General features: G+C 41.5%; 2 protein-coding genes and 1 long non-coding RNA gene across 8 annotated transcripts; all 3 read right to left on the reverse strand.

Annotated features, from left to right (window-relative positions):
- Positions 1 to 2,251: 2,251 nt before the first annotated feature.
- Positions 2,252 to 2,703, reverse strand: LOC117184697 (uncharacterized). The gene is made up of 2 exons (XR_004470122.1): positions 2,602 to 2,703; positions 2,252 to 2,542 (listed from the first exon to the last, which is right to left on the reverse strand). It is a non-coding gene; the product is annotated as an uncharacterized lncRNA (long non-coding RNA).
- Positions 2,704 to 4,905: 2,202 nt separating this feature from the next.
- Positions 4,906 to 11,436, reverse strand: LOC6904000 (zinc finger protein 551-like). 4 transcript variants are annotated; one of them, XR_004470256.1, is made up of 3 exons: positions 5,659 to 5,821; positions 5,239 to 5,426; positions 4,906 to 5,173 (listed from the first exon to the last, which is right to left on the reverse strand). XR_004470256.1 is itself a non-coding variant. In XM_033383667.1 (3 exons), the coding sequence occupies exons 1-3, from the start codon at positions 11,388 to 11,390 to the stop codon at positions 4,928 to 4,930; spliced, it is 519 nt and encodes a 172-aa protein (XP_033239558.1). In that variant the 5' UTR covers positions 11,391 to 11,436; the 3' UTR covers positions 4,906 to 4,927. The 4 variants fall into 4 exon arrangements, 2 of the variants coding, with proteins under 2 accessions (XP_033239558.1, XP_033239559.1); XR_004470255.1 differs by having other exon boundaries at positions 5,239 to 5,593; positions 5,659 to 5,820; XM_033383667.1 differs by lacking the exon at positions 5,659 to 5,821 and adding an exon at positions 11,241 to 11,436 and having other exon boundaries at positions 4,906 to 5,006; positions 5,239 to 5,528.
- A 21-nt stretch (positions 11,437 to 11,457) lies between these two features.
- On the reverse strand, positions 11,458 to 13,194 carry LOC6900979 (uncharacterized zinc finger protein CG2678-like). Of its 3 annotated transcripts, none has more exons than XR_004470253.1 (4): positions 12,611 to 13,194; positions 12,201 to 12,388; positions 11,791 to 11,978; positions 11,458 to 11,558 (listed from the first exon to the last, which is right to left on the reverse strand). XR_004470253.1 is itself a non-coding variant. In XM_033383666.1 (3 exons), the coding sequence occupies exons 1-2, from the start codon at positions 13,147 to 13,149 to the stop codon at positions 12,310 to 12,312; spliced, it is 618 nt and encodes a 205-aa protein (XP_033239557.1). In that variant the 5' UTR covers positions 13,150 to 13,191; the 3' UTR covers positions 11,695 to 11,978; positions 12,201 to 12,309. The 3 variants fall into 3 exon arrangements, 1 of the variants encoding a protein (XP_033239557.1); XR_004470254.1 differs by lacking the exon at positions 11,458 to 11,558 and having other exon boundaries at positions 11,695 to 11,978; positions 12,611 to 12,965; positions 13,031 to 13,194; XM_033383666.1 differs by lacking the exon at positions 11,458 to 11,558 and having other exon boundaries at positions 11,695 to 11,978; positions 12,611 to 13,191.
- Between the last annotated feature and the right edge of the window lie 1,656 nt (positions 13,195 to 14,850).

The following is a 14,850-nucleotide window of genomic DNA, read 5'->3' on the forward strand; positions in this document are numbered from 1 at the left end:
GCTTGGTTGTCAAAAGTCTCACTTTTAAAATTATTCATTAAATAGTATTTCTCCTTACATTCACAAACATTTTCACTTATAACTAACATTCCATCATCTTGTAAGATGGCTCTTGCTCTTGCATAAAGCTTGCAAGATCGTTAATTTGAGGACATTTTATATCCCTGGGAGAGGGATAAAAGAGGAAATTGCCGGGTTTCGTAAATGTCAAATGAAATATGCAATGCATCTAATGGATTAACAGACTCTCTGAAGCATCAATGCATCAAACTCTCCCTCCTCTCCATGAGGGGAAGAGTGGGAGCGGTTTCCAGAAGGTATGAACGAGGGGGTGTGGCTACTGTGAGGAGCAGGAGGAGATGTAAGTATTTAGGCCATCCATGAAGGTGCTTATTGTTTTTTTTTTCTCTAAGAAAGAAAGAAAAGTGGATATTATTATTATTATTATTACTCTATATATATTGGAGATCGTATCATATGAGAAGTGTCGCTGGGCTCTTCCAGAATACTCCCCCGCGTTCGCTTTTATTTTGAGCTTTTAGCTTATGAAAATAGACGATCAGATTTTCCTTAAAAATTAACTAAAAGATCACATAGTCCATAGCCGATTATGGGTCGTTTTTGAAAGCAATTGGAATTCATTGTTGAAGTTTAATATTAACAAAGGTTTTTTTCAAATAATCAAAAATTTCGTGCTGGACCGTGCGTGCATTTTCGTGCCGTTTTGGGTCTTGTCAAACAATTTCAGTGCCTGCCCATCTCTAGCGCCCATCACTCTTTCTCTCTCTCTCCTTTTGAGACGAAGCATTCATGTGTAAGAGTAAAAGAGATGCATATATATGTCGGCCGACGGCTGACAACAGCGCGGTCGCGACCTCAGTCACTGCGAGCTGAATTCTGCCTTGTATCTGCGTCGACGTCGACGCCGCTGCCGCTTTTTTGCTTCGAGAAGTAACGGCCGAAGCTGTAAAAAATAACGGCTGGTGTTTTTTGAGAAGCACGAAAAGACAGACATGTATCGGAAAAATAGAAACAGATCAAATATTTTAAATTTCGAATGGAATAAGTCATTAAGTGGAAAAATGATAAACGGAGTGCAAAAAATCCTTGCTTTTGCGGTGCCAAAAGCCGGAGGTATTACGACGCTTTCGTATAATTATTTACAAAATACGTACGTATTGTGGAAGAGCTCTGTTTGAGATAGAGCCGCGGCCCTTGCCGCCTCTCACAGCGTTCCTTCTCGTTTTTGTCCCCTTTGTTGTAATTCGATTCACGAAAGAGAAGAAGAAAACACTTGAGGGATGCATTTTAATGGCTGCTATAGGAAGGAGGTGCAGTTGCGGCGGTTGCCTGCTCATTCGCTTCGATTAGAACGCAATTTTCCTGCCACGAGAACGATTCGAAATTGCTCCATAAGGAACTCACTCTAATTTAATTTCCAATTGCACATATAATCCGTTTTGTGGGGTGGGCTTTTTTCAAGTATTTGTCATAAAATTTGATGCGTAAATAATACCCAAAATGTGATGGAAAACATTTTTTGTAATTGTCTGAAGGGGGGACAACAGGAAAATGGTACAGAAGGTGAATTCATTCATTACATTGTCTAAAATTTCTAATATGTTCTGGTATTGTTAGAAAAGGAAATGCAACATACATACTTATGTGAAGCGTATTAAAAATAGATAAAAAATGCTTGTCAGTTGCACAAATTCGTTGTTTGTATGATATGATTTGTAAAATGGATGAACGCAAAGGAGCGGTTGGATTTGGGTCTTATAACGTAAGTTTCATTGGTTCCGGCTCGGAATCGCAATCAAAATGATTATTTTATGAGTGCAGGGTATTGGAAGGATCGAGCATTTCCAAGAACCGAATTAGCAAGGCGAAGATTCAGCCGACGGCGACTGAGGTTACGACTGCGCGGCGCAGTTATGTGTGCATCTCTCTTACTCTTCTATACATGTGCACGCATGTACAATGTATGAAAACCCACCCTTCACTGATACGCACCAAAAGGAAAGAAAGAGAGAGATGGGCATGCTCTGAAATTTTTCATCAGGGCCCAGCACGATATCTGTATATAAATATGTATATATAAATTAATTAAATATTTAATAAAACACGGTCCCAGACTCGGATATATATATATAATTTTTCACCGAAAATCTGTTTTTTTTTTAAATATAATGAATAATTTGATTATATAATATACATATGTATGTGTATAAATACATAATACAAAACCCACCCTTTTCTGCTACCTTGCAAAAGCAGAGAGAGAGCGAGAGACAGAGAGACAACAGCTGCGGCTGCGCTGTCGGCTGACGTATTTTTTTTGTACGCAGAAGCAGGCGCATGCAAAACACACACATACAGCGACAGACGATACATCTATCTCACTCTTGCAAGGCAGACCTGCGGCGGCGCGACTGCGATTTTCAATTTTTTTGGAGTTGCGAAAGCGGTTTGATTCTTCACTTGGGGATTGAGGATTTTACGTGTTGTTCCGTACACCGGCCGCTCCCGCTTCAACAAAAAGCTAAAATTCATAAATTAAATTATAAGTATTCTTTAATGGTACTTCTTTGTGCTTTATACCATATGCATATATATACAATTTTCATTGGAGTTGCGGAGGCGGCTATTGTAGGACACGAAGCGGTCGAAATTCTCTCTTCAGCGTTTGGTTGATGTCACTCAGCCTCGAGTGATCTTCAAAAGCAGGTTGCTCATCACCTGTCCGTTGAACCTCCGTTCGCCGGTGGCCTGTATGATGCATTGGGTCAGAATGCCATGTTCCAACTCTGCCTTTTGTTTCACAACACATATTATTAATTATTTAAACACTGCACTTACCTGATAGTAAAATTAATCACAGCAATTAATTTCACTTCGTTTGCGCACAATTAGTCGATTGCAAATAGCAAATGCAAAGTAGTGTTGGGTAAACATTGCTCATTTTGGTGAACATGTTCACTTGTTCTTTTTTAGTAAGTGAGTCACTTGTTCAGTTGCTGACTTGCTCACTCAGTTGTTCACTATTCATGTACAGATGGTTCCAAATTTCACTATACTTTCGAATTAGCGACATTTTGAATTTTTAATACAAAAAGTGTGAAGTAAACGCAAATATGAGCAACAGCTGCCAGATCGCAAAATACCCTTAGAGGAAAATTGCGCAAAAAGTGAGTAGAGAACAAGTGACATGACATTCGTCCTCGCTCACTGCTGGTAATGCAGTAATGTTTCTATTTAGTTTTAAGCGCTAATGTGTTGTTTGCTTTGCGTATTTTAATGTACGGATGCACACGTATTCTTAGATTTTCTGGCATGAGTTTTTTAATATAGACTACACGAATGTAATGAGCAGCACTTTTGTTATCGATTCACTTCTTCCACGTGTTCAGATCGTCGAATGGTGAACAGCGCAGGAACTTCAAAAGCGCATATACATATATCTAGTTCCTTGTTTTGTATGGGTGTGCCAGTCAGAGCCCAGCGGAACTTGCCGCGCAGACCGCTTACTGTGATTGAATATCTATTTGGGCTAAGTATCTATACGCTTATTATTTTCGAAAAAGTCCATCACTAGGCACTGCTGTCATCGCCAGATTTACCCAGGCCCAGGCCCACACACATACACATGCATACATGTACAAAGGCATGGTGAGCAGAACCAATGAAAAGCGGGCAGAGAGCCTGCTGCGTCTGCGCATGAGTCTGCAGCAGCGCTGCGCTGCTTCAATTTCGCGTGTCCGTAGCCTATAAAATGGGGGCAACGTGCGGTCTGCGACTCATTTGTTCAAAATTCCTCCGACCTTATCCACCTAATTTAATTTGCCCCATACCTCTTTCTGGCTCTGAACCACCGCTACCGCTTTCCGGCTCTCAGCCGCCAGCCGCTCCCGCTTCAACAAAAAGCTAAAATTCTTACTGCTGCGATTCTCTCTGGAGAATGCTCTCAGTCTGCCGCTCCAAAATTCCTCCGACCTTATGTCTTGAAAAAAACCAATTAGGCGGAGGCCCAAGATTGAAATTGTTTTCGTCTTAGAAAGCCAAAGATTGCTTACAACTCTTATGAGAGCTTAATAGAATTGGGTACGTTAACTGCCCCCATTCTTAAATGTTTTGTCCCGATACATTTTGAAGTTCTGATAGAAGTCTAATTTCTTCTGGTTCTCGGTATCCGTTGATATGCTCATAAGAATTTCCATCGTCCCCAAGAAATCCTCTATTTCAAATGGATGGTTCTTTTTCTCTGACTCCTGCCTCTTATTCTCTTTGTTCGATTGTATATTTTTGCTCATTTTCGTGCTCTTCCTCGATCCCATGGCTTTCATTTGCACGAATGTGATTCTCCTCTTTATCGCTGCTATTAATTGTGTACGTTTCTTCATTGATAGCTTGATAAAGCTATACGAAAACGTTGATCAGTTTCAGGTCGTTGGTCAAATTTTAGCTTATAACGATATGCACTCTGGACCCCATTAATGCAGGAGGGGCAAATAAGCTGCGGCATAGAGTCCCCGCACTCCACAGAATTCTTAGGGGAGAAATCTTTCAGGCAGCTCCCAGAGATTGCAGACTTCGGCGAATATGTCCACCAGTGGAACGGAATCATCCAGGCACACCTTCGCCATTCTTTGCGCTGGTGTAATATGAGTGAACTTAGATAATTTCATTTCCTCCAACACTGGAATATAGAGCCTATGGCTCTGCTCGCAGGTCTTCTTAAAGCTGAATGCACTCACTGCATCCTCAAGGCAGGGCGGACATATGTTTTCCGGCAGTAAGTCCCCTCGACAAACCGCGTACCCGGTGCACTCCGCTATCATGTCAGCAATGCAAGTGTCCCAGTTCTGTGGCTCACAGCAGTCGGAGCATTTGTAGGTTCGTTCTTCAGTGTGTAATTGTTTGTGTCTATTTAGATTCGATTTGTGCGTATAGCTCTTTGGGCAAAGACTACATTTGAACTGATGATCGACATCCTTATCACCGTGAACCTTTGCATTTTCAAATTGGTTCGTTAGCTCATTTCCACTATCTGAATGTTCCCAATCCTCATCGTCTTCCAGATTATGACAGATGTCTTCTCCTCCAGCCTCCTCCAACACTGGAATATAGAGCCTATGGCTCTGCTCGCAGGTCTTCTTAAAGCTGAATGCACTCACTGCATCCTCAAGGCAGGGCGGACATATGTTTTCCGGCAGTAAGTCCCCTCGACAAACCGCGTACCCGGTGCACTCCGCTATCATGTCAGCAATGCAAGTGTCCCAGTTCTGTGGCTCACAGCAGTCGGAGCATTTGTAGGTTCGTTCTTCAGTGTGTAATTGTTTGTGTCTATTTAGATTCGATTTGTGCGTATAGCTCTTTGGGCAAAGACTACATTTGAACTGATGATCGACATCCTTATCACCGTGAACCTTTGCATTTTCAAATTGGTTCGTTAGCTCATTTCCACTATCTGAATGTTCCCAATCCTCATCGTCTTCCAGATTATGACAGATGTCTTCTCCTCCAGCCTCCTCCAACACTGGAATATAGAGCCTATGGCTCTGCTCGCAGGTCTTCTTAAAGCTGAATGCACTCACTGCATCCTCAAGGCAGGGCGGAAATATGTTTTCCGGCAGTAAGTCCCCTCGACAAACCACGTACCCGGTGCACTCCGCTATCATGTCAGCAATGCAAGTGTCCCAGTTCTGTGGCTCATCAAAAATGTTTTTGAATGGTCCGGAGACTGGCGGTGCCATGCAGACTCTGCATACTTGCGCCATTTTTCTGCAAGTAAATGAATGTTAAATGATTGGAAGGACTACTTTATTCAGAATGATTCTTATATATATATTCATGTTGGATTTAGCTAACCCGAAACATGCAATGCTTATATCTACGTCTTATATTTATGTGCCAGTATATTGGTAAAGACTATACAATACCAAGATGTTGCATGAGGAACAAATTCTTTGTCAATTTTCGTTTGACGCTTCACGGGACGCGGAGCTATTACTTCAATTCTCTTTTACCTTCGCCTCCGAAATGCTACTCGGCTTCGTCAATGCCTCGGTCAGCGTCGAGTCGGTGTGTCTCGAGAGAAAGAATAAAAAAACAAAATATGAATCGTCTGCATGCCGAAACCGTAGGGCAGCGTGGTCGCTGATGTCTTTGGCGCGGAACAGTGGAGACTCAGCCGAAATAGTAAAAAAATTGTATGAGTGCTTTAGATAAATTCTAATAGAGAATTTTCCAATCGAATTTTCCCACTGTGCCGCTCCAAAGACTTCGGCGATCCGCGACCACCGCTTCGACGGTGCTGAGGCTCGAGAGTCCAGAATTGCCGAACAGACGAAACCGATGGACAGCGGGGTCACGGTAGAGACGAAGTACAGGCGAAAAGGGAATTGAAACCCCGCGCGCTCCCTCGTGCCTTTTGGGTTCTAATGTTAGGACCCGCCATAGAACAGCTTTTTGGTCGCTCATGCAACATCTTGGTATTTTATAGTCTTTGATATTGGTATATATGTATATCTATGATGCGACCCTTATCATTTATGTGGGTTATATTATTTATTTTAATTGTGTTGTTGAACACAAGGAGATACGATCCTATCAAAGTAGTATTGTCTACGTTATTGTTGCCTGAAACTAATATGGCACCATTCTGTATGATGTCTATTTCTTCTTTAAATCTATTTGTGCTTGGTTGTCAAAAGTCTCACTTTTAAAATTATTCATTAAATAGTATTTCTCCTTACATTCACAAACATTTTCACTTATAACTAACATTCCATCATCTTGTAAGATGGCTCTTGCTCTTGCATAAAGCTTGCAAGATCGTTAATTTGAGGACATTTTATATCCCTGGGAGAGGGATAAAAGAGGAAATTGCCGGGTTTCGTAAATGTCAAATGAAATATGCAATGCATCTAATGGATTAACAGACTCTCTGAAGCATCAATGCATCAAACTCTCCCTCCTCTCCATGAGGGGAAGAGTGGGAGCGGTTTCCAGAAGGTATGAACGAGGGGGTGTGGCTACTGTGAGGAGCAGGAGGAGATCGTATCATATGAGAAGTGTCGCTGGGCTCTTCCAGAATACTCCCCCGCGTTCGCTTTTATTTTGAGCTTTTAGGTTATGAAAATAGACGATCAGATTTTCCTTAAAAATTAACTAAAAGATCACATAGTCCATAGCCGATTATGGGTCGTTTTTGAAAGCAATTGGAATTCATTGTTGAAGTTTAATATTAACAAAGGTTTTTTTCAAATAATCAAAAATTTCGTGCTGGACCGTGCGTGCATTTTCGTGCATTTTCGTGCCGTTTTGGGTCTTGTCAAACAATTTCAGTGCCTGCCCATCTCTAGCGCCCATCACTCTTTCTCTCTCTCTCCTTTTGAGACGAAGCATTCATGTGTAAGAGTAAAAGAGATGCATATATATGTCGGCCGACGGCTGACAACAGCGCGGTCGCGACCTCAGTCACTGCGAGCTGAATTCTGCCTTGTATCTGCGTCGACGTCGACGCCGCTGGCGCTTTATTGCTTCGAGAAGTAACGGCCGAAGCTGTAAAAAATAACGGCTGGTGTTTTTTGAGAAGCACGAAAAGAGACAGACATGTATCGGAAAAATAGAAACAGATCAAATATTTTAAATTTCGAATGGAATAAGTCATTAAGTGGAAAAATGATAAACGGAGTGCAAAAAATCCTTGCTTTTGCGGTGCCAAAAGCCGGAGGTATTACGACGCTTTCGTATAATTATTTACAAAATACGTACGTATTGTGGAAGAGCTCTGTTTGAGATAGAGCCGCGGCCCTTGCCGCCTCTCACAGCGTTCCTTCTCGTTTTTGTTCGCTTTGTTGTAATTCGATTCACGAAAGAGAAGAAGAAAACACTTGAGGGATGCATTTTAATGGCTGCTATAGGAAGGAGGTGCAGTTGCGGCGGTTGCCTGCTCATTCGCTTCGATTAGAACGCAATTTTCCTGCCACGAGAACGATTCGAAATTGCTCCATAAGGAACTCACTCTAATTTAATTTCCAATTGCACATATAATCCGTTTTGTGGGGTGGGCTTTTTTCAAGTATTTGTCATAAAATTTGATGCGTAAATAATACCCAAAATGTGATGGAAAACATTTTTTGTAATTGTCTGAAGGGGGGACAACAGGTAAATGGTACAGAAGGTGAATTCATTCATTACATTGTCTAAAATTTCTAATATGTTCTGGTATTGTTAGAAAAGGAAATGTAACATACATACTTATGTGAAGCGTATTAAAAATCTATAAAAAATGCTTGTCAGTTGCACAAATTCGTTGTTTGTATGATATGATTTGTAAAATGGATGAACGCAAAGGAGCGGTTGGATTTGGGTCTTATAACGTAAGTTTCATTGGTTCCGGCTCGGAATCGCAATCAAAATGATTATTTTATGAGTGAAGGGTATTGGAAGGGTCGAGCATTTCCAAGAACCGAATTAGCAAGGCGAAGATTCAGCCGACGGCGACTGAGGTTACGACTGCGCGGCGCAGTTATGTGTGCATCTCTCTTACTCTTCTATACATGTGCACGCATGTACAATGTATGAAAACCCACCCTTCACTGATACGCACCAAAAGGAAAGAAAGAGAGAGATGGGCATGCTCTGAAATTTTTCATCAGGGCCCAGCACGATATCTGTATATAAATATGTATATATAAATGAATTAAATATTTAATAAAACACGGTCCCAGACTCGGATATATATATATATAATTTTTCACCGAAAATCTGTTTTTTTTTTTAAATATAATGAATAATTTGATTATATAATATACATATGTATGTGTATAAATACATAATACAAAACCCACCCTTTTCTGCTACCTTGCAAAAGCAGAGAGAGAGCGAGAGACAGAGAGACAACAGCTGCGGCTGCGCTGTCGGCTGACGTATTTTTTTTGTACGCAGAAGCAGGCGCATGCAAAACACACACATACAGCGACAGACGATACATCTATCTCACTCTTGCAAGGCAGACCTGCGGCGGCGCGACTGCGATTTTCAATTTTTTTGGAGTTGCGAAAGCGGTTTGATTCTTCACTTGGGGATTGAGGATTTTACGTGTTGTTCCGTACACCGGCCGCTCCCGCTTCAACAAAAAGCTAAAATTCATAAATTAAATTATAAGTATTCTTTAATGGTACTTCTTTGTGCTTTATACCATATGCATATATGTATATACAATTTTCATTGGAGTTGCGGAGGCGGCTATTGTAGGACACGAAGCGGTCGAAATTCTCTCTTCAGCGTTTGGTTGATGCCACTCAGCCTCGAGCGATCTTCAAAAGCAGGTTGCTCATCACCTGTCCGTTGAACCTCCGTTCGCCGGTGGCCTGTATGATGCATTGGGTCAGAATGCCATGTTCCAACTCTGCCTTTTGTTTCACAAAACATATTTTAATTATTATTTAAACACTGCACTTACCTGATAATAAAATTAATCACAGCAATTAATTTCACTTCGTTTGCGCACAATTAGTCGATTGCAAATAGCAAATGCAAAGTAGTGTTGGGTAAACATTGCTCATTTTGGTGAACATGTTCACTTGTTCTTTTTTAGTAAGTGAGTCACTTGTTCAGTTGCTGACTTGCTCACTCAGTTGTTCACTATTCATGTACAGATGGTTCCAAATTTCACTATACTTTCGAATTAGCGACATTTTGAATTTTTAATACAAAAAGTGTGAAGTAAACGCAAATATGAGCAACAGCTGCCAGATCGCAAAATACCCTTAGAGGAAAATTGCGCAAAAAGTGAGTAGAGAACAAGTGACATGACATTCGTCCTCGCTCACTGCTGGTAATGCAGTAATGTTTCTATTTAGTTTTAAGCGCTAATGTGTTGTTTGCTTTGCGTATTTTAATGTACGGATGCACACGTATTCTTAGATTTTCTGGCATGAGTTTTTTAATATAGACTACACGAATGTAATGAGCAGCACTTTTGTTATCGATTCACTTCTTCCACGTGTTCAGATCGTCGAATGGTGAACAGCGCAGGAACTTCAAAAGCGCATATACATATATCTAGTTCCTTGTTTTGTGATTGAATATGTATCTATTTGGGCTAAGTATCTATACACTTATTTTTTCCCGAAAAAGTCCATCACTAGGCACTGCTGTCATTGCCAGATTTACCCAGGCCCAGGCCCAGACACATACACATGCATACATGTACAAAGGCATGGTGAGCAGAACCAATGAAAAGCGGGCAGAGAGCCTGCTGCGTCTGCGCATGAGTCTGCAGCAGCGCTGCGCTGCTTCAATTTCGCGTGTCCGCAGCCTATAAAATGGGGGCAACGTGCGGTCTGCGACTCATTTGTTCAAAATTCCTCCGACCTTATCCACCTAATTTAATTTGCCCCATACCTCTTTCTGGCTCTGAACCACCGCTACCGCTTTCCGGCTCTCAGCCGCCAGCCGCTCCCGCTTCAACAAAAAGCTAAAATTCTTACTGCTGCGATTCTCTCTGGAGAATGCTCTCAGTCTGCCGCTCCAAAATTCCTCCGACCTTATGTCTTGAAAAAAACCAATTAGGCGGAGGCCCAAGATTGAAATTGTTTTCGTCTTAGAAAGCCAAAGATTGCTTACAACTCTTATGAGAGCTCAATAGAATTGGGTACGTTAACTGCCCCCATTCTTAAATGTTTCGTCCCGATACATTTTGAAGTTCTGATAGAAGTCTAATTTCTTCTGGTTCTCGGTATCCGTTGATATGCTCATAAGAATTTCCATCGTCCCCAAGAAATCCTCTATTTCAAATGGATGGTTCTTTTTCTCTGACTCCTGCCTCTTATTCTCTTTGTTCGATTGTATATTTTTGCTCATTTTCGTGCTCTTCCTCGATCCCATGGCTTTCATTTGCACGAATGTGATTCTCCTCTTTATCGCTGCTATTAATTGTGTACGTTTCTTCATTGATAGCTTGATAAAGCTATACGAAAACGTTGATCAGTTTCAGGTCGTTGGTCAAATTTTAGCTTATAACGATATGCACTCTGGACCCCATTAATGCAGGAGGGGCAAATAAGCTGCGGCATAGAGTCCCCGCACTCCACAGAATTCTTAGGGGAGAAATCTTTCAGGCAGCTCCCAGAGATTGCAGACTTCGGCGAATATGTCCACCAGTGGAACGGAATCATCCAGGCACACCTTCGCGCTGGTGTAATATGAGTGAACTTAGATAATTTCATTTCCTCCAACACTGGAATATAGAGCCTATGGCTCTGCTCGCAGGTCTTCTTAAAGCTGAATGCACTCACTGCATCCTCAAGGCAGGGCGGACATATGTTTTCCGGCAGTAAGTCCCCTCGACAAACCGCGTACCCGGTGCACTCCGCTATCATGTCAGCAATGCAAGTGTCCCAGTTCTGTGGCTCACAGCAGTCGGAGCATTTGTAGGTACGTTCTTCAGTGTGTAATTGTTTGTGTCTATTTAGATTCGATTTGTGCGTATAGCTCTTTGGGCAAAGACTACATTTGAACTGATGATCGACATCCTTATCACCGTGAACCTTTGCATTTTCAAATTGGTTCGTTAGCTCATTTCCACTATCTGGATGTTCCCAATCCTCATCGTCTTCCAGATTATGACAGATGTCTTCTCCTCCAGCCTCCTCCAACACTGGAATATAGAGCCTATGGCTCTGCTCGCAGGTCTTCTTAAAGCTGAATGCACTCACTGCATCCTCAAGGCAGGGCGGACATATGTTTTCCGGCAGTAAGTCCCCTCGACAAACCACGTACCCGGTGCACTCCGCTATCATGTCAGCAATGCAAGTGTCCCAGTTCTGTGGCTCACAGCAGTCGGAGCATTTGTAGGTTCGTTCTTCAGTGTGTAATTGTTTGTGTCTATTTAGATTCGATTTGTGCGTATAGCTCTTTGGGCAAAGACTACATTTGAACTGATGATCGACATCCTTATCACCGTGAACCTTTGCATTTTCAAATTGGTTCGTTAGCTCATTTCCACTATCTGGATGTTCCCAATCCTCATCGTCTTCCAGATTATGACAGATGTCTTCTCCTCCAACACTGGAATATAGAGCCTATGGCTCTGCTCGCAGGTCTTCTTAAAGCTGAATGCACTCACTGCATCCTCAAGGCAGGGCGGACATATGTTTTCCGGCAGTAAGTCCCCTCGACAAACCGCGTACCCGGTGCACTCCGCTATCATGTCAGCAATGCAAGTGTCCCAGTTCTGTGGCTCACAGCAGTCGGAGCATTTGTAGGTTCGTTCTTCAGTGTGTAATTGTTTGTGTCTATTTAGATTCGATTTGTGCGTATAGCTCTTTGGGCAAAGACTACATTTGAACTGATGATCGACATCCTTATCACCGTGAACCTTTGCATTTTCAAATTGGTTCGTTAGCTCATTTCCACTATCTGGATGTTCCCAATCCTCATCGTCTTCCAGATTATGACAGATGTCTTCTCCTCCAACACTGGAATATAGAGCCTATGGCTCTGCTCGCAGGTCTTCTTAAAGCTGAATGCACTCACTGCATCCTCAAGGCAGGGCGGACATATGTTTTCCGGCAGTAAGTCCCCTCGACAAACCGCGTACCCGGTGCACTCCGCTATCATGTCAGCAATGCAAGTGTCCCAGTTCTGTGGCTCACAGCAGTCGGAGCATTTGTAGGTTCGTTCTTCAGTGTGTAATTGTTTGTGTCTATTTAGATTCGATTTGTGCGTATAGCTCTTTGGGCAAAGACTACATTTGAACTGATGATCGACATCCTTATCACCGTGAACCTTTGCATTTTCAAATTGGTTCGTTAGCTCATTTCCACTATCTGAATGTTCCCAATCCTCATCGTCTTCCAGATTATGACAGATGTCTTCTCCTCCAGCCTCCTCCAACACTGGAATATAGAGCCTATGGCTCTGCTCGCAGGTCTTCTTAAAGCTGAATGCACTCACTGCATCCTCAAGGCAGGGCGGACATATGTTTTCCGGCAGTAAGTCCAATCGACAAACCACGTACCCGGTGCACTCCGCTATCATGTCAGCAATGCAAGTGTCCCAGTTCTGTGGCTCATCAAAAATGTTTTTGAATGGTCCGGAGACTGGCGGTGCCATGCAGACTCTGCATACTTGCGCCATTTTTCTGCAAGTAAATGAATGTTAAATGATTGGAAGGACTACTTTATTCAGAATGATTCTTATATATATATTCATGTTGGATTTAGCTAACCCGAAACATGCAATGCTTATATCTACGTCTTATATTTATGTGCCAGTATATTGGCAAAGACTATACAATACCAAGATGTTGCATGAGGAACAAATTCTTTGTCAATTTTCGTTTGACGCTTCACGGGACGCGGAGCTATTACTTCAATTCTCTTTTACCTTCGCCTCCGAAATGCTACTCGGCTTCGTCAATGCCTCGGTCAGCGTCGAGTCGGTGTGTCTCGAGAGAAAGAATAAAAAAACAAAATATGAATCGTCTGCGTGCCGAAACCGTAGGGCAGCGTGGTCGCTGATGTCTTTGGAATATCAAAATTGAGCAATTTCCTTTTTCGTTTGTTTTTATTGACCTATTTCGCTACTTGTTTTTTTTTTTACTTATTTCGCTAAAACCTCTTTTTACGCAAAATGCAATAAAAACAAGTATTAAGAATACACCAGTTAAATAGAGAATTGATTCATCAATCGTATAAAATTATGTGGGCATAGATAAAGGCCCGGATGACAACATTTAAATCCTTGTCGCTCACATTCAAAAAAGTTCGATTTGGCGCGCACCACTCGGTATATTGTTCAAGTGAGGCCGTATATTTCGGTGCTGTTCTGAGGGTCATACTGTAGAAATACTGGTTTTCGCCGCGCTCCCATGTGGTGTTTTTTAGTGCTAAATGGTATTTTTGTCAATCTATTAATTTAATTTTCAATGTTATATGGAAATCCAATAAATGCAAGTATTTCGAATAGGCCAATCATGTATAGAATTGGTTCATCAATCGTACAAAATTGAGTGGGCATGGCTAAATGTTCCATATAGATAGTATCATTCAACGGAACAAAGAATTGGTCGTTTTTTGAATCGAAGTTGATTTCGCCGCAGTCCGCCGCATTTTCGCTTTAGCAACAATGAGTCTCGTTCCATACACAATGTTGCGGCAACATTTACTTGAAAAACGTTTTTTGGTCAAAATAAAATACTTACAAGCAATTTAAAGAAGCAATCTTGTAAAAAATGTATTTATCTATGCGATAAAGCTAAGTGGGCAAATCTATATAGCTTGGCAATACCCGATTCGCCGCAGTCTCGCATTTGCAACAATAAGTCTCATTCCATACACAAATGTTGCTAATTTACCAGCAACAATGCGACTGTTTTTTTTGTTGACCTATTTTGTTTAAACCTTGTTTAGTCAAAATACAATAAAAGTAAGGACTAAAAACTGACCAGTTAAGTAGAAAATTTATTCATCAATCGTATACAATTATGTGGGCATAGATAAAGGCCCGGATGACAACATTTAAATACTTGTCGCTCACATTCAAAAAAGTTCGATTTGGCGCGCACCACTCGGTATATTTTTCAAATAAGACCGTATATTTCGGTGCTGTTCTGAGGGTCATACTGTAGAAATACTGGTTTTCGCCGCGCTCCCATGGTATTTTTGTCAATTTCATCAATCTATTAATTTAATTTTCAATGTTATATAAAAATCCAATAAATGCAAGTATTTCGAATAGGCCAATCATGTATAGAATTGGTTCATCAATCGTACAAAATTGAGTGGGCATGGCTAAATGTTCTATTTAGCTGGTAATAGTCGAGGGAACAACGAATAT

The sequence above is a fragment of the Drosophila pseudoobscura genome, chromosome X (genome assembly GCF_009870125.1).
Source record: "Drosophila pseudoobscura strain MV-25-SWS-2005 chromosome X, UCI_Dpse_MV25, whole genome shotgun sequence".
NCBI lineage: Eukaryota > Metazoa > Arthropoda > Insecta > Diptera > Drosophilidae > Drosophila > Drosophila pseudoobscura.